Here is a 19,579-nt window from a genome sequence, read left to right as displayed (position 1 = left end):
TCCAGGACTCGCAGTTCCCACCCTGGGTCCTGTTCTGGATCCGGCTCTGCCGGCTTCCAGGGTGAGAGCAGCAGGCCCCGGCTCTGCCTACCTGCCCTGGCCAGTGTCCTCGCGCCCCCTGCTGGAAGAGACGAGGAAGGACCCAGGGGTGCGCGGTGTGAGCGTGCGCATGCGTGCCTCCCCAGCCCAGTTCAGACACCAGAGGCTTTGACTTCAGCTTAAGTAATAAACATTTATTGAGAATCTCTGGGGTGGTGGTTGTTGCTTCTGACCACGAGGGAGGAATCAACCCTGCAGGAAATCACACACTGTCCCAACACCCCTGGCCGACACCGGGAGGAATGTCACTCCCCTGAAAATGGTCAGTCTTCATCCGAGAAGGGCTGGGAGGACAGATGCAGAGGGACCATCACAGGACAGTGGGGGCTGGGTAGGGCCCCAAGTTGGCTCCTCAAAAACCGGGGAAGAAAAAGATCCACTTCCTCCCTGGGGGTGGAGTTCTTGTTCAGCGGTTCATTTCTTACCCTTGATGAGGCTGTCACTGTGGAAGTGAGACAGACGGTGACATTATTAGGGGACGTACCTGTGAGAGGCAGAGCACCTCGGGCCACTCCCTCCTCAACTACCCTCCTCCCTGAATGTGTGGGTGGGGAGGTGAGAAAGGTGAAGTGGTGGGGAAAAGGCAGGACCCCACAGAAACAAGGATGCACCATCAACTTACCTTCCCCTGTGGACGCCAGGTCACCAGGTGAACAGGGAACACAGAACGACAAGAGAAAGGTACACGTGATTCGACAGTTTCATGCCCCACTCAACTCTAAACCCTCCTTCGCTCCCAAGAGAAAAAGACAAGCTTGTTGGAAGCCGGGAATCTCAGGCTCCGGAAAGAAGACTTGCTCCCTGGCCACTGCCATTTCTCACCCCTGCTTTCCTAGCATCCTTCCGTGCCCCAGAGCAGCTCCCGAGGAAGAACAGCCAATATCATCTTTTACCACTTCTCACTTAAAACTTTACAATTAAAGTGCTTTTTACATGAATAATCCCATTGGATCGCATAAAATCAATCCCGTGAGATTCAAGTTAGGAATTGTCAACCACCCACTTTTCTAACTGGTTCAGAGACATGGTGTTTTCAAGGGTCACACGAGTAAGCTGGTAACAGGCGCCAGAGCCCAAGCGGCCAGACTCCGGCCCTTGTTCTCTGTCAACACCCCACCTGAAGGCCATGTCTCTCACCGGGTGAAACTTTCATCCTGCAGGTTCAGCACAAGGTTGTCAGCAGTGAGATAGATACGATTCTGTGATGTGGCGATCTACAGGGCAGAAAGTAAGATGGCTGTTTGTACCAAGCAAAAAAGACCTTGAGGGCTTCCCTGGTGGCGCAGTGGTTGAGAATCTGCCTGCCAATGCAGGGCACACGGGTTCGAGCCCTGGTCCGGGAGGATCCCACATGCCGCGGAGCAACTAGGCCCGTGAGCCACAATTACTGAGCCTGCGCGTCTGGAGCCTGTGCCCCGCAACAAAAGAGGCCGCGATAATGAGAGGCCCGCGCACCGCGATGAAGAGTGGCCCCCACTTGCCGCAACTAGAGAAAGCCCTCGCACAGAAACGAAGAGCCAACACAGCCATAAATAAATAAATAAATAAACCCAAAGTTAAAAAAAAAAAAAAAAAAAAAAATTAAAAAAAAAAAAAAAAAAAAAAAGACCTTGATTCCTACCCTTGCAATTCAGTAACCACTGGTGGAACACGTGTGGGTTACGAACAGGGATGTGGCGATGTGAGAGCCACGGTTTCTGCGCTCACACAAGGATCCAGAGCAGCGAGCAACTGTGATGTGTTAGGTCCACAAGAGGCATGAACAAAAGGTCAGGGGCGCCCAGGGAACATCATTTTTGATGGGAGAAGGAGTGTCAGAGAAGCCAGTTTGAATAGAAATCCGAACAAGCAAGATCCTAATTCCCTCATTTCAATGTGTAGAAACACTTTCCCCCCCTCAAGGCGGCCTTGAGCTCACACTCACCGTCTTGGAGATGTTCTGGGCTGCCCGAATCTTGCGCAGCTTGATGTAGCCTGGGTTCTTGCCCAGAGCTTCTCCCAGGTGAGCAGCGTGGGGTTAAGGGTTCACACAAGGCCAGATCTCAGCTGGGGCCGCACCCTTATGACTCCGCTCACTCAGCCATCCTCTGGGCTGTCAGATCCAAGGTTGCGCTCAGGTGGCTCGTGCCCAGCCCTACTTTGCCCCCACCTGTAGGCCTCCCCGCAGGCAGCTGCCGGGAACAGGAGGCAGCAGCACAGATGGAGGCAAGGCCAGCAATGCTATTGATCTGCCTTACGGTGAGGAGCCAGGCCTCAGGTGCCCCACTAAGACTTCAGATCCCACCCGGCACCCCAACCCCCAGGGGTCAAAGAGCACGGTTCGCATTCGCCTTAGTCTCATCAGCCAGCCCACAGGGCCGGATGGGAAGCAGAGTGTTCCAGGGGCTGGGCTGAGAGCTCTGCAGCAGAAGGATATCATCTTGGCGGCCTCAGCCTCACCCTCGGCCTGCACGATCTTCTGCCTCTGCTCCTGCTTCGCTTTTTCCACCAAGAACTGGGCCCGCTGGGCCTCCTGCTGGGCTGTGGTGGGAGAGAATCGGGGTCGCAGATGTAAGGTGTCAGGAACCCCATCCCTCCTCCTGCTTCCTCAGAAACCCTTGCCTGACTCCTCTTGCGACTCACCCACTTGTTTAGCTTCTACAGCAGCCGTGTATTCTCGGCTAAAGCTCAGCTCAGTGATGGCTACATCGTCCAGTATGAGGCTGAAGTCCTTGGCCCTCTCTGTCAGCTCCCGTCGGATCAACAAGGACACCTGCGGGCCGGGGGGAGGAGGGGAGGGCAGAGGGGCATTGAGGGGACTGGAGAACTGAAAGGAAGGCGTGCTGCTGTGATCATCAGAATCCCAGATCTCCAGAAAACCGCAGAAAGTGAGCTAACCCTTTCTTAGTTCCTTACTAGGCCAGCTGAGCTGGGAAGGACTTGGGTCACGCTGAGTCCTCCACGCTGTACCAACCCCACATGCACGCCTGGACCACTTTTCTCCCACGCCGCCCGACACTAACTGTTATCGAGCTCCAATCTTGGCTCTCCTTGTTTCCCACGGTGGCCATCTACACAGCTTTTTGGTGGCAACGGACCTCAGGTCACTACCCTTTCCTAACACCCAGTGCGCTGGGCCTAGGAGGGAAATGCTGACGCTATGCAGATGGTGATGGGAGCCGGAGTCAGACCTGGGCCCGCTGGGTGATGAGCTGGGAGGCATTGAACTTGGCCACCACGCTCTTGAGCACCTCGTTGACGATGGACGGCAACACTCGCTCCTCGTAGTCCAGCCCCAGGCGCTGGTACATGCTGGGAAGCTCCAGGGCGTTGGGTCTGGACAGCACCCGCAGGGAGATGTTCACCATCTGCAGGTCTAAGAGTGAGGTCAGCAGTGGCTGGGCAAGGCCACGGGGGCCTCACCTGGCTTCTTAGCAAAGCCTCCCTCCCCAAGCATTTTCTCCTCTGGCTTCTCTCTATACCCAGGGCAATGCCCTGTGGTCCGGAACTGCCCCGCGGGGAGGAGTGACTCAGCACAGACCAAATGCGTCCTTGTCCATTGTCAAGTCTTCTCTACCCACAACCCTCCTCCAGTAAAGCTGACCTTTCTTTTTGCTCGTCTACTTTAGGCTCTGTTACACTGTATCATAATCCTGAACTAGACTGTAAGGACTTGAGAACAAAGATGGTGTTTTGTGAATCCTTGATTTCTTAGGGCCTAGGGTTTCGGGAATGTTAAGCAACCTGCACTAAAAATCGTGCAAAACAGTACGTTACAGGTGAGCTACCTGCCTCATTGGGTACCTGTGTGTGTGTAAGGGTTGGTCTGGGGAATCTCAAAGGCACAGCTTCTGTGAATAGTCTAGGAGGGAACAGGTGCACCAGTGAAGAGTGCGGCCAAGTTTCCCCAGGACAGAGCGTACCAGCAGATTAATGAGTCAAAGAATTAAAAGAAAGAAAGGTTTTAAAACAAGGCTTTGATCTAGGCAGTGACTAAGACAAAGGACAAACAATGCTCTCACCGAGTTTACATTAGGGGTAGAGGAACAGTTGAAAAATGTGCAAACGCACAGCGTGTCCAGAAGGTACTGCTTGAACTCCAGAAGCAGGTACCTTTATTTTAGCTTGTTTGCAGAGGTGGAAACCAAGGCCCAAGAGATCTGACACTCCCATCTTGCCTAGTCTCTGGCCAGGTTCCCTTGTTTACCGCCAGTGACGCCCCAGTGCCCAGACCTACCTTTGGAGCCTGTGGGGGAGGAAATTTTTCGGGGTCTGGCGCGAATGTCATAGATGATGGGGTACTGGAACCAGGGGATCCTGGAAGGGAGGGAACAGCGACAGGGATTAGGAGACTACAGTTTCCCTAGTTTTGTCCGGTTTTCCTTCACCACGTGTTTCGTGGCCTGCTCCTCCTCTTAATGACCACGGTCAAAAAGAAATTCTCTTCTCCCTCCGGAGAACAACAGCATGTGCTCCTTAAGATTTGGCCGGCACGCACTGTTCTGGGAGATGGGGTGGGGAGGGTAAAGAGCGGCGCGGAATCCCGCTGAAAGTCCTCCCACAGCCATAGGTGGGTCGGCGTTCAAAGGTGAAGGGTCAGGGTCAGTCCGCTCTGCCAGCCATTACCTGAAGTGAAGGCCCTCGGCCAGAATGGTGTCCTGCTGCACGCCTCCGATCCGATTAAAGAAAATGGCTCTCTGCCCTCCTTCCACTGCAGGGAGAGGGGTAGGGGTCAGCCCAGGCCGGGCTCAGAGTCCGTGCCAGCCTCTGGTGGGGCGGGGTGAGGGGCTGGGTGAGCGCGGGGACCTGGCGGGGCTGGGCAGGGGTCCGGGAAGGGTCGGGCGGAGTCCGGAGGGCAGGCGGAGGTTGCTCACCGGTGAACACCGACTCGCGGACGCCGTAGGCCACGGCGCCGGCCCCCAGCAGCAGCTTCAGCGCCGTGCCCATGCCCCGGGGCCCGGAGGGCAGCCGTCCCGCTAAGTCCTTCAAGTTCTGGGCCATGTTCGGTCCTGAGGCCGGCGGCACCAGTGGTCCGAAGGGGGTGCCGGCCCGCCTCTACCGCTCTCCAGTTTACGGATCCCACCCTCCGCACGAGGGTCCGGGCCCCAGGTGCTCGCGGGAGAAAGGGCACCGGAAGTGCGCTCCCTTCTAAACTCTCCCCCCAGCCTGCGGCGGACCCGAGCTTGCGGCACAGGAAGCACGCCTCTGGAAGTTCCCTCCCCTTTCTGGAACCCTGCCCTCCCAGAGCCGCTTCGGGAGCACCTGCAGCCAGCCGTCGCCATTTCCGAGCGCCCACTTTCAAAATGGCAGACGGAAGGAGGCTTGCAATTGGGCCGAGCGCGAGGCTGTAGTTTAAGGACGTTACACAATTTCCGGTCCGGTTGCAAGATGGCAGCGCCCGGTGGTGGATTCCAACCTCGTGAGCGGCGCGCCGCGGAGCAGGAAGAAGACTGGGAGGCTGTGACGCCCAAGCGGCCCCGACTCGGGGCGGGAAGCAAGATCGGAGGCCGTAGGCTCATTGTGGTGCTGGAAGGGGCCAGTCTGGAGACAGTCAAGGTAGTTGCGGACTAGGGGGTAAAGAGCTAGTAGATCGATAGGATGGGACCGGGTTGGGTGAGGGTGATGGGCTCAAAGTGGATGGAGAAAGCGGAGACAGGTGAAACATGCTTTTGGAGAAAGAGTGGCCTAGTCGACTGTCTCTTCCTTTAACATGGGTCGGCAGTGCTCGTTTTCTTTGCCCTTGAATCCCATTGCAGCCGTCACATGCTTGCTTCCGATTGATTTACTAGGATTCTGTGGTAACCCTAACCCCATCCCCAACCCCAAAGTCGTCTAAGGGGAAGGGGTTTCGCCCATCGCGTCGTCCCGCTTCATCCCAAGACAAGCTTACTAGGCAGAGGGGAAAGGTAGTTACTGTAGCTCAGTCTTCCCACCCTTTCATTTGTAAGGACTTAATGTTTTAATACGTTGAAAGGTGTCTGTCACTCTCCTTTATATTACTGTACATTTCAAAACACTGCCTGGACCAGATTGTCATTAATACTTTCACATCTTTATTTCTACTTATCATTTGGCTCTTCTCCCGAACAAATCCGGCAGTTCCCTGTCTTAAAAATTTGTGCAGTGTTCTCATTCTTTCTGATATTGTTTCTCATACTGTTTAGAACTAAACTTGTTCAGTGAGTAGGGCCAGAAGAAATAGCACTGGTTTAGAAGCCAGACCCGGATTTTAACCTTGGTTCTTACACTTATTTCAAGTGTGTGATTTTGAGAAAACAAGTTTGTAAAGCGGGGGTTAATACTTTGCAGGGGAACTGTAATGAAAGTGCTTTAAAAGTAGTACATTGCCATAGTAATCTGAGTGCAATTCATTTCCATCTTTTCTTCCTCAACCACTATGGCACTTTATTAAGCTTGTAGTTTAGAAAACTTTTTTTTTTTTTAATGACCATCTAATCAGGTTTCCTTTCATTTTCTTCTATAATTGATATTTCTAACCTAATTATAGGTTCATATATTCATCTCTCACTTCATTGCCGCTGTCTTCCCAGGCTATTAATTCTGAGTGTCGCTTAACCACTTCATTTCTTCATATCTGTGGGGATGACAGTAGTACCTATTTTACTGGGTTGTTGGAAGGATTAAAGGAGTTAATATGTGGAAAGGGTTTAGAATAATTTCTGTCACTTGGAAATAGTTGTTATTATTATTCTTGATTCAGGTTACTTATTAGGAAGCTGAAAAGGTTGTGGGCAAATGAAAGTTCCTAGAGCATGCTCTGGAATAAATTAGGCCAGTTGTCATTAATGGTACTCCAAGGGTGATGGACTCCATAGCTGGTTGAAATCTTCCACACTGTTAGCTTTTGCCTTCCTTGTGCTGATACCTCTTGCTTCTGCAAGCCTCACCTGGGCCTGCACTCTCCGTTTATTCTTTTTCAATTTTTAAAAATTGTTTATTTTTTATTAGAGTGTAATTGCTTTACAATGTTGTGTTAGTTTCTGCTGTACGATGAAGTGAATCAGCTATGTGTATACGTATATCGCCCCCCTTTAAAAAAATTAATTAATTAATTTGGTTGTGCTGGGTCTTAGTTGGGGCAGGCGGGCTCCTTAGTTGCGGCTCCAGGGCTCCTTAGTTGTGGCATGCTAACTCTTAGTTGCGGCATGCATGTGGGATCTAGTTCCCTGACCAGGGATCGAACCTGGGCCCCCTGTGTTGGGAGCACAGGGTCTCATCCACTGCACCACCAGGGAAGTCCCTCCATTTATTCTTTGTACTCCAGCCTCACTGGCCTTCTTTAAGCTCTTTGAAAGCACTACGTTCTCTTATACCTTAAGGTCATTGCAGATAATGTTGTTTAACTGCAAGCACCCTTTACTCAACTCTTTGCTTTATTAATTCTTACTTAATGTTTATTCATTTAACAATTATTGAGTCTATTAGGCTACTCATTCTTCAGTTATTAGGTTAAATGTTACTTTCCCATAGAAATGACTCCCTTCCTTGTATAAATCAGGTCCTCATAATCGTTTAGTGAACCGTTTAGTTTTCCTTCGTAATGTTTATCACAATTCGAATTAAATACTCATGTGCTTGTTTAGTTTGTCTCTTCCACTAGAAGGCTATAATGAGGACAGAGAATAAGGTTTTAAAAATTCTTGTATCTCTAGTGCCTATTACAGAATACACATGGTATTCATTCCCTGATTATTCTACTTAGTGGTTTTCAAGCTTATTAACCACAGCCCACAATAAAAAAAATTACATCGTGAGCCAGTATGCACACTCAACTATATGAAGCCGAAAGTTTCGTAAGCCTTTACTTACCATGACTACATTTGAAGTACTCTGATGTTTTCTATTCTGTTCCATTAAGAGAACGAAACCCTGGTTATAACTTACTAATGGGTCAAAACTAGATTCTTCTATTCAGGAGGTTCTTTTTCTTCTATAACTAAGAGTGTCCCATGGACTTAGTTCTTGGTCCTTTGTTTTACTCTCTGTGACATTCTTGTTATTTCAGGTACTCAGTTAATTTCAAAATCTATATGCCTCTCCCCCCAAACTTTTTGGAGTCATATCTCAAGATGTTGCCAGACATACAAATGTTGTGTTGATACATAAAAACTTGGCCTTTTCAAAACCTGTGTTTGTACTTACTGGTATGTTTTTATTTTTATTTTTAAGTTTATTTTATTTTTTCCCCATATTTGCTTATTTATTTACTTATTTATTTTATGGGTGTGTTGGGTCTTTGTTTCTGTGCGAGGGCTTTCTCTAGTTGCGGCAAGCGGGGGCCACTCTTCATCGCGGTGCGCAGGCCTCTCACTATCGTGGCCCCTCTTGTTGCAGAGCACAGGCTCCAGACACACAGGCTCAGTAATTGTGGCTCACGGGCCTAGTTGCTCCGCGGCATGTGGGATCTTCCCAGACCAGGGCTCGAACCCGTGTCCCGTGAACTGGCAGGCAGATTCTCAACCACTGCGCCACCAGGGAAGCCCATGTTTTTAAACTTTTTATTGACCACCCTATAATGCTCCTCAGGGTTCTGATTTGCAATTGTTTCTTTTAGCGGTTGCTCACATGCTTTAAAACTGGAACCACCCCTCTTTGTTTTACTTATGAGAATGTTCCTTGATTAAACTACCTCTTGCCTCATTAGAATTTTCACATTTCTTCCTGCTCAGATTTGCAGCTCTTTGTGCATGTTTGTTATAAGCAAACTGAGGGTAGTGACCGTGTATGTTTTGCCCAGTGTATACATAATGCTTTTGTGATAAACAAGCATTTAATCTTGCTCATTAACCTCACTTCTGCCTGGTTCCAGAATCCCTCACTGGTTTTGCCTAATACCCATAGGTTTTAAAATTAAATCCAGTTTAGGGACTTCCCTGGTGGCGCAGTGGTTGAGAATCCACCTGCCAACGCAGGGGACACGGGTTCGAGCCCTGGTCCCGGAAGATCCCATGTGCCACGGAGCAACTAAGCCCATGCGCCACAACTACTGAGCCTGCGCTCTAGAGCCCGCTCGCCACAACTACTGAAGCCCACGCGCCTAGAGCCCGTGCTCCCAACAAGAGAAGCCACCGCAATGAGAAGCCGGCACACCGCAATGAAGAGCAGCCCCCGCTCACCGCAACTAGAGAACACCCACGCACAGCAACGAAGACCCAGCGCAGCCAAAAATAAACAAATAAATAAAAAAAAATTCAATCCAGTTTAGATCGTGTGGAATCACAGGCTGCACTCTTCCTCCCTTTTCCTTCCAAGACCAGTTATGGGATGGGGGTTGGAGGGGGAGGACGTGGCCACACAGTAATCCCCTGGAGGGCTTTTGGGGCTGCACACCGTGTGTCTGATTTAGTAGATCTGGGGTGGACCTGAGAATGTGACTGTGTAACAAGTTTCCAGATGTTGCTGGTTTAGGGACCGCCTTTGAGAACTGCTGTTCCAGGTGAAAGCAGCTTATGTTGCTCTTGATCTTGTTCCCTGTTCTTCAGGTGGGGAAGACGTATGAGCTGCTCAACTGTGACAAGCATAAGTCCATGTTGCTGAAGAACGGACGGGACCCTGGGGAAGTGAGACCAGACATAGCTCACCAGGTAACTCCAGGGACAGAGCTCAGGCCCCCGTGCCTCTGTACGGAAGGTAAGGCAGCTGCGTGCGACTTCTCTTCAGTCTTAACCGTGCCTTGGTCTTTGCCTCCCTCAGAGTTTACTGATGCTGATGGACAGTCCCCTGAACCGGGCTGGCCTGCTACAGGTTTATATCCACACGCAGAAGAATGTGCTGATTGAAGTGAACCCCCAGACTCGAATTCCCAGAACCTTTGACCGCTTTTGTGGCCTCATGGGTGAGAGAGAAGCCTTAGGACTTAAACTTGGCAGTAGTGATGAAGGAAGAGGCAAAGGGATATATTAAGTGTGGAATTTTTAAGTGGGGGAGGGGCACATGTGGCTGATTCCAGAACAGGGGGTCTGCGCTTTCTTCCCACGCACAGTGGGTACAGCGTGCATGGGTTCCTGGCTGAGGAGCAGGGAGGGGGCCTGTCACCACACAACCAGTGATGTACTTGACAGCTGCTTGTGCGTGACATTTCAGTTGTGTAGACACGCAGGGCACGTGGAGCTTAGCTCACCTAAGGTTTTTCCTGGTTAAATTACTGGGCATAAGAGGCAGGCTCTCTGGCTAGCTCTGAACTCTTTTTTCTGCCCTAGTTCAGCTTTTACACAAACTCAGCGTTCGAGCAGCTGATGGCCCCCAGAAGCTCTTGAAGGTGAGGTGTTGACAGCTACTGGTTGGAGGTAGTGCTCTGGGAATGTGTCTGGGGCTGATTTCTCTGTTTTCCTTTAGGTGATTAAGAATCCAGTGTCACGTCACTTCCCAGTTGGGTGTATGAAAATCGGCACTTCTTTTTCTGTCCCGGTCATCGGCGATGTGCGGGAGCTGGTGCCCAGCAGCGACCCTGTTGTCTTTGTGGTGGGGGCCTTCGCCCACGGCAGGGTAAGGCCTGGGCTCAGCTCTCAGATTCTTCCCGGAGCGGAAGCTCAGGACAGAATCCCAGGAGCACTTAGCGTTTTGACGATCCTTGTCCTTATAAGTTGGGGGCAGGTGAAGCTTCCATTTCCTGCCCCCAGGGCACATCCTTTGAGGAATGCTGGCATATGTGTCGTGGTCAAAGCCAGGGCCGTCTCCGTCCTTTGCCCACACTGGTATTAAACAGCACTGGGAAATGGTAGTTTTCCTGCCCTAGACGAGGGCTGAACGTGTGACGGAGTGACAGAGTCGGCTGACTGACTGCCCTCTCCCCAGGTGGACGTGGAGTACACAGAGAAGATGGTGTCCATCAGCAACTACCCCCTCTCTGCTGCCCTCACCTGTGCAAAGCTCACCACAGCCTTTGAAGAAGCCTGGGGGGTCATTTGACAGAAGCGCCCTGCCCTGACACAGAGACTGTGGACATTGCTTCCCCGCCCCGGTGCTCAGTTGACTGCTGCAAGACCCCCTTCCTGCACCGAGACCGGGGTTTGCGCGGGTCCAGGCTATACACCTGCTATTTGTGTATCTTATAAACATTGTTCTTGCAAACCTGGTTGTCCTTTGGGGATTCCTAAGCTCAGCAGCCTCTGATGGTGTGACCTGGCGTAACCCCTCAGACCTCAGGAAGACACATGAGGTTACAGTGTTTGCAGTTTGGCCCTGGGCTTCGCAGGTGGGCTTTGTGCCCTAAAGGAGGGAGCCCTGATTATTTCAGCCATGGAGGTGTGGAGGGCTGTGTCTGAAAGAAAGCATCCAGGAGCGCTAGCAGTGAAAAACAACACACTGAGGTGACTTTATCTGGTACAGTCCTAGGTAGAAAAGTGGAGCAGGCGGGGCCGTGCCCCTCCCCTCCCCCCATGGGGGTGGGGGCGGAGGTAGCGGCACATATACAATCATAGTAAATTGGCGGAAGAAAACCACAACAGATTCCTGGCTAGAGGGGGAGAGATAAGGCAACGTGCATGGGGGAGCCCAGAGGGGAGACAACGGACCCCTCTACTCCTCCCACGAGAGTCTCCCCTTTGGCCCCAGATGGAGGCGTGGCCGGCAGCGGAGGCGCAGCTGGGGGAGCCCCGTCTTCCCGCACCCTGGCTTCTGGTTCTCTGTGCTCTGGGACGAAGGAGTGCTGTGGGAAGGGAGGCGAGTCGTTTCTGCACCAGTCCTGCTCTGGGCCACCTGCAAGGGGAGAAGGCGGGCAGGCAGGTCGGCCTCGCCCTCCTCGTCCCTGGTCTGCAGCCCTTCCAGCTCCCTCCGGGCGCGCCTCCGGGTAGTCAGTGCCCCATGCTGTGGTTCCCGGAAGCCAGGCCCCGCGAGGTTCCCCCCGCGTCTCCAGTACTACCCCCCACCCTGGTCTGTTGCTCTCTTCTGTAACCTGGTCGTTTCAGCTCAGCTGGAGGGATCTTACCAGGGAAATAGATTATTCCATTTTCTTTAACTTCTCTTTCCTCGGCACCATTGCTTTGCGAACATAAGGCAATATGAATAGTAGACTCAAGAAGAAGACGTGGCCAAGGAAATAGACGGATTTATACACCTGTGGAGGGATACAGGCCACCGCGGTAGACAGAGGGCCTGGATTCAGCCCCACTGCCTGAGCTTTCAGTGGCTCCCTCCCCTCCTGGCAGGCAGGCCCTTGTGTACCTTCAGCCACTTGTCCCACGTGAAGAGGCAGAAGGCAGTCATCGAGTAACCCATGAAGAGCCAGTGGATGGTCTGCTGCGCCAGATAGTAGAGGGGCTGCAGGACCCTGACGGAGGCCAGGCTGCTCAGGGCTGGGCTGTCTTGAATCAGGCTGGCAGCCTGTGGAGGAAGCGGAGAGGGCTCAGCGTCTTCCCCCTTCTCAGGCCCCTTTCACCCACCACCCTTAAGGCTTACCTGTCTTTCCACAATAACAATGAGGAATTCCATCTGAAAGCAGACCAGGTACCCTGAGTGGAGGCCGTGCCAGAGGGACAAGAATAGCAGTGAGAGGCCCTGGGATAGTTGTTTATTTCCAAGGAACTTGAGTCGTTTGAAGAAGTAACTAGAGAGAAGGGTGAGAAAGGATGAGACTCAGATCCATCCTGCCTCTGGGTTCTTGGAGTCCTTAGGGGTGCAGGGGTGGCGGCTGCTCCCACCGGGCCCCCTGGGGGAGGGGAGGCAGTGCCCTCCGATCACTTTATTTATTTATTTATGGCTGCACTGGGTCTTCGTTGCTGCACGTGGGCTTTCTCTAGTTGCAGTGAGCGGGGGCTACTCTTCGTTGCGGTGCACGGGCTCTAGGGTGCACGGGCTTCAGTAGTTGTGGCTCACAGGCTCTAGAGTGCAGGCTCAGTAGTTGTGGCGCACGGGCTTAGTTGCTCCACGGCATGTGGGATCTTCCTGGACCAGGGCTGGAACCCGTGTCCCCTGCATTGGCAGGCGGATTCTTAACCACTGCGCCACCAGGGAAGCCTCTCCGATCACTTTAAAATGAAAGGCAGTGAAGCTGACGAGTCGTGGTTTAGACAGAAAATAGACGTAAGGCTCAGCTGGGGCCCCGCCTGGTACAACGGGTAATGGCGGAGGGCCTGCCAGGCGCCTGGTGCTGAGGCTGCAGCGGTGAGCGGGGCCGGCCCTGCACCCACGCTGCCGACAGTCCCCCCAGTCGTGGGACTGAGGAAGTGTTTGTGAACGTAATGGCGGCCAGCAGCAGAAGTGGGGTGAAAACCCAGCACTCAAGGCCATGTATGCCTTGTTTCTGTCTTTCAAAAATTACAGGGATGGGACTTCCCTGGTGGCGCAGTGGTTGAGAATCCGCCTGCCAATGCAGGGGACGCGGGTTCGAGCCCTGGTCCGGGAAGATCCCACATGCCGTGGAGCAACTAAGCCCGTGTGCCACAACTACTGAGCCTGCACTCTAGACCCTGCGAGCCACAACTACTGAGCCTGTGCACCACAACTACTGAAGCCCGCGCACCTAGAGCCCGTGCTCCGCAACAAGAGAAGCCACTGCAATGAGAAGCCCGCGCACCGCAACGAAGAGTAGCCCCTGCTCGCTGCAAGTGGAGAAAGCCTGCGCGCAGTAACGAAGACCCAATGCAGCCAAAAACAAAAAACAAAAAACAAAAAAAAAATGACAGGGACGGTTTGGGGGGGTTGGGTTGGGGACAAAAGTGGGTGTGGCTGGGGTGTGAGAGTGGCTGACGGGCGGGGCCCCCCGAAGTGGGCAAAGCTGGAGGAAGTGACGTGCGACCTCCCCGGCTGGGCGCTTACCGGGCCACCCAGGCGTTGGTGTTGATGTTGAAAGAGGCGATGGTGCCCGTGAAGCGGGGGTCTGTCTCAAAGAGCCACACCTTCATGTTGGCGCAGGTGTCCCACTTGGCCCTCCCGAGCTCGTCAAGGCCGTGGAAGCCCAGCCCCGTCAGGATGCACACGCCTTCCTGAGGGAGCCATGGCGTAAGCGACCCCGCTGCTCTGCGCCCTACCCAGCCTGCAGCTCGTCTCGCCGCGGCCCCGGGCCCTCTCTCCTTACCGTGACCAGCCAACAGGCGACGTATTTGTACAGCACAACCTTGCCCCAGACCAGCATGTACAGGCAGCGGAACCAGAAGCTGTGGTTCTTGACAGGAGAGAAGGCATGGGCATTAGGGACACCGCCAGGCCAGGAAGGGCCCCCCGTGCTCCCCGCCCTCACACGTGTGGCTGACTACTACTCCGTGCCCCCCGACGGTCTGCCTAACTGCTTTGCAACAGGCCAAGGGGGCCCAGCAGGGAGCGCCCTCGCAGAGGCCCTCAAACAGTGCTGTCCTCAACTCCTCTCCTAAAGAGCCGGGCACCTGGGACACTAGTGCTGGGGGACTTTTACATCCACGTTCGACGTCAGCTGAAGGAGACCAACCTCCCCAGAGCTGGGACGGAGCCCGAGCCAGCACTCCCCCTCCCCGGGTCCTGAGCTCCTAGAGCCCGGTCTGCCTGGGCCGGAGGGGGCTCGAGCCGCCTGGCTGTAAGAGGGCGAGCTCGAGCCGCTGGGGGAAGGTCAGGGGTGCTGAAGTGCACCTGGCACAGCCCTGTGCCCGCGAAGGTCGTTCAGTGCTGGCTGATGAACGGGTCCCGGCCCGGCTGGCATTGACACCAACTCTCAGATCTAGAGCAAAACCAACACGCGTTTGTAGGTGGTGTTACCCACTTCTCGGCTATCTACGGGCTCCTGGCCTGGCCACTGTCTATCTCTGGCGCAGTCGCACTGCTGCTGTTTGGGAAGCACTCACTTCATAGTCGTCAGTGAGGAGATAGTCTTCTGTGATGTACTGGCTGAGCAGGGTGTAGCCCACTAGGTAGATAAGGCCCAGACTCAGGCGCCTGAGAGCAGGTATGGTGCTGGAAAGGAACAAGCGGGGTCACCGCGGGCGGAGGCCCCTCCCTTCGCCCTCCGACCTTCACGAGGGAGCAGCTTCCCAGAGTGAGCGCAGCCTTAGGGCTGGACATGAGGATGGAGCGTGCAGACCCTGCGATTTCTGGGGTAGGGGTGGGGCAACGGGGGGCGGGCCGGGGAATCTGGGGTGCTCGCCCTCAGGGGTCCCGTGGACCTCGAGGACTCCCCCATGTGCTCGGGCTACATCGGGACTGAAAGCCCGATGCAGAGACGGGGAAGGACCGGTTTTGGATCTGCTCCCTCCTCTCCTGGCTGGATCGATGCTCAAATGCAGGCTGGACAAGTTCTCAGCAAAGGGATTTTCCTGGTAACTTATCGATCTTCTACTGTAAGATATATTTATATATATATAGATTTTGATATATTTAACAGTATTTTTTAAACTGGGAAAGTGAGTTTTAAAGGCAGGGACATGACTGGTTCAGGCAAAATCCTATGGCATAAAAGTGAATTTTTAATGTTTGTACTACAGGGTCGGGAGGGATGGCGGGAGTGACCCAAGCTGAAAAGGGCCCCCTTCCTGCAGCGAGCAGGCACGGAGCGCCCATCACAGGCCGTGAGCCAGGGCCAGGCCAGAGAATGCAGCCGGCCAGCCTTCAGGAAGTCACTTGAGAAGTGGCTTTGTGTCGGGCGAGAGGCCTACGCAGACGTGCTTACTGAAGGGGGCCGTTACCTGTTTGGTATCTTGCCTGGTAGGTCAGTCAGCTGTCCCTGCACCAGCTTCATGTAGTGGTTCACTGAGAACTGGGGCCCCACCAAGAAGGCCCCATAGAAGTAGGAGAAGCCAGCAACCTCCAGCAGGGAAGGGACATGGCGTATGGCGTATTTCTGTTGCTCAGAGGACAGGGATTTCTATGGCGAGAAGAGAACGAATGGTTCAGGACCCCAAGAGCCAGTCTGACGGCTCCCCACCCTTGTCCCCACTGATCCAGGTTCTTCACATAGAGCCTCTTTGAGGGGATGACAGTACGGAGAAGAGCCGGTGCTTCAGGGGGTAATGCGCATGTGCAGGCATAGCTCAGCCTAGGCCGGCTGCCGCTGCTATCCCCAGTGCCTTGCTGGCCCTGATCTCTGGACTCTGAAGAAGACCTGGACCCGGGCAATCAGACTTGCCGGTCCTTGATCAGTGTGGCCCGAAATGGCGATCACACGGGCGGGCATGAGGGCGTGGGGATAACAACAGCCGTCCTCCTTCCCTCTGGTTAAACTCCTTCATGTCTCTGCGGAGGGAGGGGTACTTACTTGATCTTTCCCTCCGTCATAGTAGTCGATGGCGAGACCTGAGCAGAGAGAGAAGGTGTGGGTGGAGAGGAGGGAGGGGACACAGGACATGGCCAGGAGTGCACGGGGCAGGGCCCGGGGTAAGCTTACGGTCAGATGAGAGGAGCCTGGGTGTCAGAGGGGAAGGCAGGGCCCCACCACTCACCGATCAGCTTCAAGGTCAGGACACAATGTGGCATCGTCCACTTGATATCGTAGTTGCCAGTGGCTGTATAATAGTATCCGGCAAGAAGGTAGGCCTAGGAGAGGGGCAAATATTTATTCTACCGTTGCTATGATTTATTTTCTCCCTGCTCTGAAATCCAATGTATTCTTTTCACTTTTCCTTTCTCCTGGTCTAGAAACTGAACCTGTAAAGGGGAAGAGACGTCCTCAATGCTTACACTCTGTGGCTCATTCTACGTGGGTTTTCTGCCTTGCCTTTAAGTGACTCCCCTCATGGACGGCTGGGCTAATCTGGTCAGACTCAAAGCACCCCAATGGCACAGTCCTACGCAAAGGACCGCCGGCACCCCGTCCTGGAGGCGGGTGAAGCATCGTCACTGCAACCTGCAGATGAAACACCTGGGGCTTCTGGAAAGTGACCCAGAGCCACACTGCCAAGTGTCGTGGGGAGAAAGGATTAGAAACCGGATCTCCCGGTCCACGGCTTCTTCTACACCGCAGTCCCCATCCTCCCCGCCCCCAACTGCTGTCAGCTGTGACCTGAGCTGCCCAGGGAAAGACGTTTACCATCTGGAAGCAAAAGGTAGTGAGGACGGCAGTGATGGTGCGGCCCATCAGCCGGAGGATGAGGAACTGAAGCACGACGCATAGCAGGGAGTGGTAGAGCTGGTTTCCTGGATGTGGAGGAGAGAGCAAATTTTTGCCTGTTTTTTTTTCTGCATTCCCACCCTTCCTGAGACTTCTAAACACAAAGAGAATATATATATATATATATAAAAAACTTTGGTATTAGGATTTTTCTTCTTTTTTAATAGCCTCATGTTTTGGAAGAAGGGAAGGAAATTAACTGTATAAATATAAAGGACTGCCAGGGAGCTCCTGTATTTCTGAACTTTGGGCCTAAGGGATGCTCCTGGGGGACCGCTTGGGTCTGTCGGCCAGTGCCGGCCACAGCAGAGACAAACTGGTGCTTCTCTGTTGATGGTGTCTGGTAAGGGTAACCATTCTCAACATGCTTTTACCGGGGAGAGGAATGTTTGTGAAGGGAGAAGTTAAGCTATGTCCCTGCCCATACAAACCCTCTGCTACCAGAGCATCACAACTCCCCTCTCCATCAAATTCTCTCCAGGAAATTTTGTTCAGGTCTGTTCCTTCCCAGGTTCCCCATAATCACAGTGCTCAGTTCACTCACCAAAGTTATAATAAGCAATTGAGAGGCCTGTAAAGGTGTGGAAGAGATGGATGAGGTAGCTGTCCTTGTAGAAAAGGTAATGCCGATAAAACAAAGCCAAGGGGTAACCTGGAGGGGGAGGAAGAGCAGAAGAGGGTTACTCGTGTCTGGGGTCCTCCCAGGTTTGTTTTGGAAGTTGATCTGGCATGAAACTCAGCCCAGAGAGGAAGAAACATGCATTATACGGATGTCTACAAAGACAATAACAGCATCCCCAATTATCAAAAGAAGTCTCTTTGTAAATACAAATTTAAAACTGAAGATATTTCATATTGAGGCAATACAAACTGGGTCTGAAGACTAGGTTTCATTTACGGCTTATTAAATATTGCTAGGAATTTTCTCTTGCATTTTTCTGAAATGATACAAGGGATTCAGGGTGCCCGACTATGCTCAGAAACACCATTTTACACCTTTATGATCTATAATAATTTCATCACTAGCAGAGTATTATCAGTCAGATTATTTTTTCTTTTCTTTTTTTTTTTGGCTGCCTGGCATGTGGGATCTTAGTTCCCTGACCAGGGATCGAACCCATGCCCCCTGCAGGGGAAGCGTGGAGTCCTAACCACTGGACCACTGGGGAAGTCCCTCAGTCAGATTGTTAAGAGGATAAATATAGGGCTTCCCTGGTGGCGCAGTGGTTGAGAGTCTGCCTGCCAATGCAGGGCACACGGGTTCGAGCCCTGGTCTGGGAAGATCCCACATGCCGCGGAGCAACTAGGCCCATGAGCCACAACTACTGAACCTGCGCGTCTGGAGCCTGTGCTCCGCAACAAGAGAGGCCGCGGTAGTGAGAGGCCCGCGCACCGCGATGAAGAGTGGCCCCCACTTGCCGCAACTAGAGAAAGCCCTCGCACAGAAACGAAGACCCAACACAGCCAAAAATAAACAAATAAATAAATAAATAAAGGAGTTCCCTTAAAAAAAAAAAAAAAAAAGAGGATAAATATAAATTATTCCCGGCTACAAACTGGGGTTGCTGACGGCATATACAGTTGCATAGCAGTTACAGGATACATGTAGATACTCCTTACATAATGGGCATCGACCAAGTTATAAATCCATCTAGGTATACTGGGAAAATGTCTTCTCAAGCCGTGATTTAAAGTATGGTCCCGGGGCTTGACTGAACTACAGGGGATCTCCTGATGGGCCGTGAACTGATGATGCACGGCCAAGGGTTGCTTACTGAATTAAAAGGGCCAACAACATTTGTTATTCCTAAACTAAAATTAGCATGTTCCCTGGTTTTACTACAGACCCACATTCAGTGTTCCATCAAGAAGTCTGGCTGATGTGCTTGGCAACCTTCCTACTGCAGTAGCGCATGCGCAAAGAGTTGGGATCCCTACTGTTTCTTGGAAGGACACTTTACCCAGTCTATCATTGCATAATTAGTGTTCTGAGTTGGTCATGGTTTACAGCTGCTGCAATCCTTACTTTTTTTTTCTTATTTTGGCCACGTGGCTTGCGGGAATCTTAGTTCCCTGACCAGGGATCGAACCTGTGCCCTCAGCAGTGAAAGCCTGGAGTCCTATACCACTGGACCCCCTGGGAATTCCCCTTACTTTTCAATCATAAGTTGCAGTTAGTTTATCGTTGGCGATATAGTTGTGAGTTTGGTTAACTCTGCAAGGTGTAGATGAGTGTCATACATAAAGTGCTCAATTATTTAAGTGAATAAGTAAATGGATAATCATGTTATATATTAGCTTATGTCCTTCTAGTCTTTTTTCCCATAACTTTTTTTTTTTTAACTTATGATCACAACCTGTGTACTCATGTATCCTAGTTTTTTCACACAACAGTGTATCAACCATTTATCTTCTTGGTGCCAGGATTTGCTGGTGTTCTTTTTTTTTAAAATTTATTTTATTTTTTAATTT

General features: G+C 52.3%; 3 protein-coding genes and 1 non-coding gene across 5 annotated transcripts in view; 1 reads left to right on the top strand and 3 right to left on the bottom strand.

Moving 5' to 3' along the window:
* Positions 1-212: 212 nt before the first annotated feature.
* PHB2 (prohibitin 2) lies at positions 213-5,253 on the bottom strand. The gene is made up of 8 exons (XM_057556689.1): positions 4,953-5,253; positions 4,705-4,789; positions 4,316-4,395; positions 3,270-3,454; positions 2,722-2,851; positions 2,516-2,619; positions 2,024-2,101; positions 213-1,313 (listed from the first exon to the last, which is right to left on the bottom strand). The coding sequence occupies exons 1-8, from the start codon at positions 5,077-5,079 to the stop codon at positions 1,233-1,235; spliced, it is 870 nt and encodes a 289-aa protein (XP_057412672.1). The 5' UTR covers positions 5,080-5,253; the 3' UTR covers positions 213-1,232.
* LOC114236304 (small nucleolar RNA U89) lies at positions 2,193-2,447 on the bottom strand. The gene has a single exon (XR_003622278.2). It is a non-coding gene; the product is annotated as a small nucleolar RNA U89 (small nucleolar RNA).
* Positions 5,254-5,345: 92 nt separating the features above from the next.
* Positions 5,346-11,169, top strand: EMG1 (EMG1 N1-specific pseudouridine methyltransferase). The gene is made up of 6 exons (XM_007170125.2): positions 5,346-5,634; positions 9,582-9,683; positions 9,793-9,934; positions 10,299-10,357; positions 10,435-10,584; positions 10,894-11,169. The coding sequence occupies exons 1-6, from the start codon at positions 5,467-5,469 to the stop codon at positions 11,005-11,007; spliced, it is 735 nt and encodes a 244-aa protein (XP_007170187.1). The 5' UTR covers positions 5,346-5,466; the 3' UTR covers positions 11,008-11,169.
* Positions 11,170-11,389: 220 nt separating this feature from the next.
* The window catches only part of LPCAT3 (lysophosphatidylcholine acyltransferase 3), a 37,828-nt gene continuing 29,638 nt past the window's right edge, over positions 11,390-19,579 (bottom strand). The window contains exons 2-13 of one of the 2 annotated variants that reach the window (XM_007170126.2): positions 17,652-17,759; positions 17,027-17,133; positions 16,440-16,533; positions 16,256-16,293; positions 15,687-15,865; positions 14,850-14,958; positions 14,114-14,200; positions 13,855-14,021; positions 12,496-12,643; positions 12,262-12,420; positions 12,026-12,154; positions 11,390-11,796 (exon numbers count right to left, since the gene is read on the bottom strand). In XM_007170126.2, coding sequence (XP_007170188.1) covers positions 12,038-12,154; positions 12,262-12,420; positions 12,496-12,643; positions 13,855-14,021; positions 14,114-14,200; positions 14,850-14,958; positions 15,687-15,865; positions 16,256-16,293; positions 16,440-16,533; positions 17,027-17,133; positions 17,652-17,759 — 1,313 coding nt within the window. In that variant the 3' untranslated portion in view covers positions 11,390-11,796; positions 12,026-12,037. The remainder of the gene's footprint in view (positions 11,797-12,025; positions 12,155-12,261; positions 12,421-12,495; positions 12,644-13,854; positions 14,022-14,113; positions 14,201-14,849; positions 14,959-15,686; positions 15,866-16,255; positions 16,294-16,439; positions 16,534-17,026; positions 17,134-17,651; positions 17,760-19,579) is intronic. The other variant, XM_007170127.2, reaches the window with a different exon arrangement.

The sequence above is a fragment of the Balaenoptera acutorostrata genome, chromosome 11 (assembly GCF_949987535.1).
Source record: "Balaenoptera acutorostrata chromosome 11, mBalAcu1.1, whole genome shotgun sequence".
In the NCBI taxonomy this organism is placed as follows: Eukaryota; Metazoa; Chordata; class Mammalia; order Artiodactyla; family Balaenopteridae; genus Balaenoptera; species Balaenoptera acutorostrata.
The sequence above is the reverse complement of the archived record's forward strand: the minus strand, read 5'-3'. Positions and strand labels throughout refer to the sequence as shown.

Excerpts from the sequence above, each read along its gene's own strand:
- EMG1 (XM_007170125.2), top strand. The coding sequence starts at position 5,467 with ATGGCAGCGCCCGGTGGTGGATTCCAACCTCGTGAGCGGCGCGCCGCG. Across the intron at positions 5,635-9,581 it reads CCAGTCTGGAGACAGTCAAG|GTGGGGAAGACGTATGAGCT; the intron begins GTAGTTGCGGAC and ends CCTGTTCTTCAG. Across the intron at positions 9,935-10,298 it reads CCGCTTTTGTGGCCTCATGG|TTCAGCTTTTACACAAACTC; the intron begins GTGAGAGAGAAG and ends TTTCTGCCCTAG.
- PHB2 (XM_057556689.1), bottom strand. The coding sequence starts at position 5,079 with ATGGCCCAGAACTTGAAGGACTTAGCGGGACGGCTGCCCTCCGGGCCC. Across the intron at positions 4,396-4,704 it reads GCCGAGGGCCTTCACTTCAG|GATCCCCTGGTTCCAGTACC; the intron begins GTAATGGCTGGC and ends CCTCCCTTCCAG. Across the intron at positions 2,852-3,269 it reads TCATCACCCAGCGGGCCCAG|GTGTCCTTGTTGATCCGACG; the intron begins GTCTGACTCCGG and ends CCCGGCCCGCAG.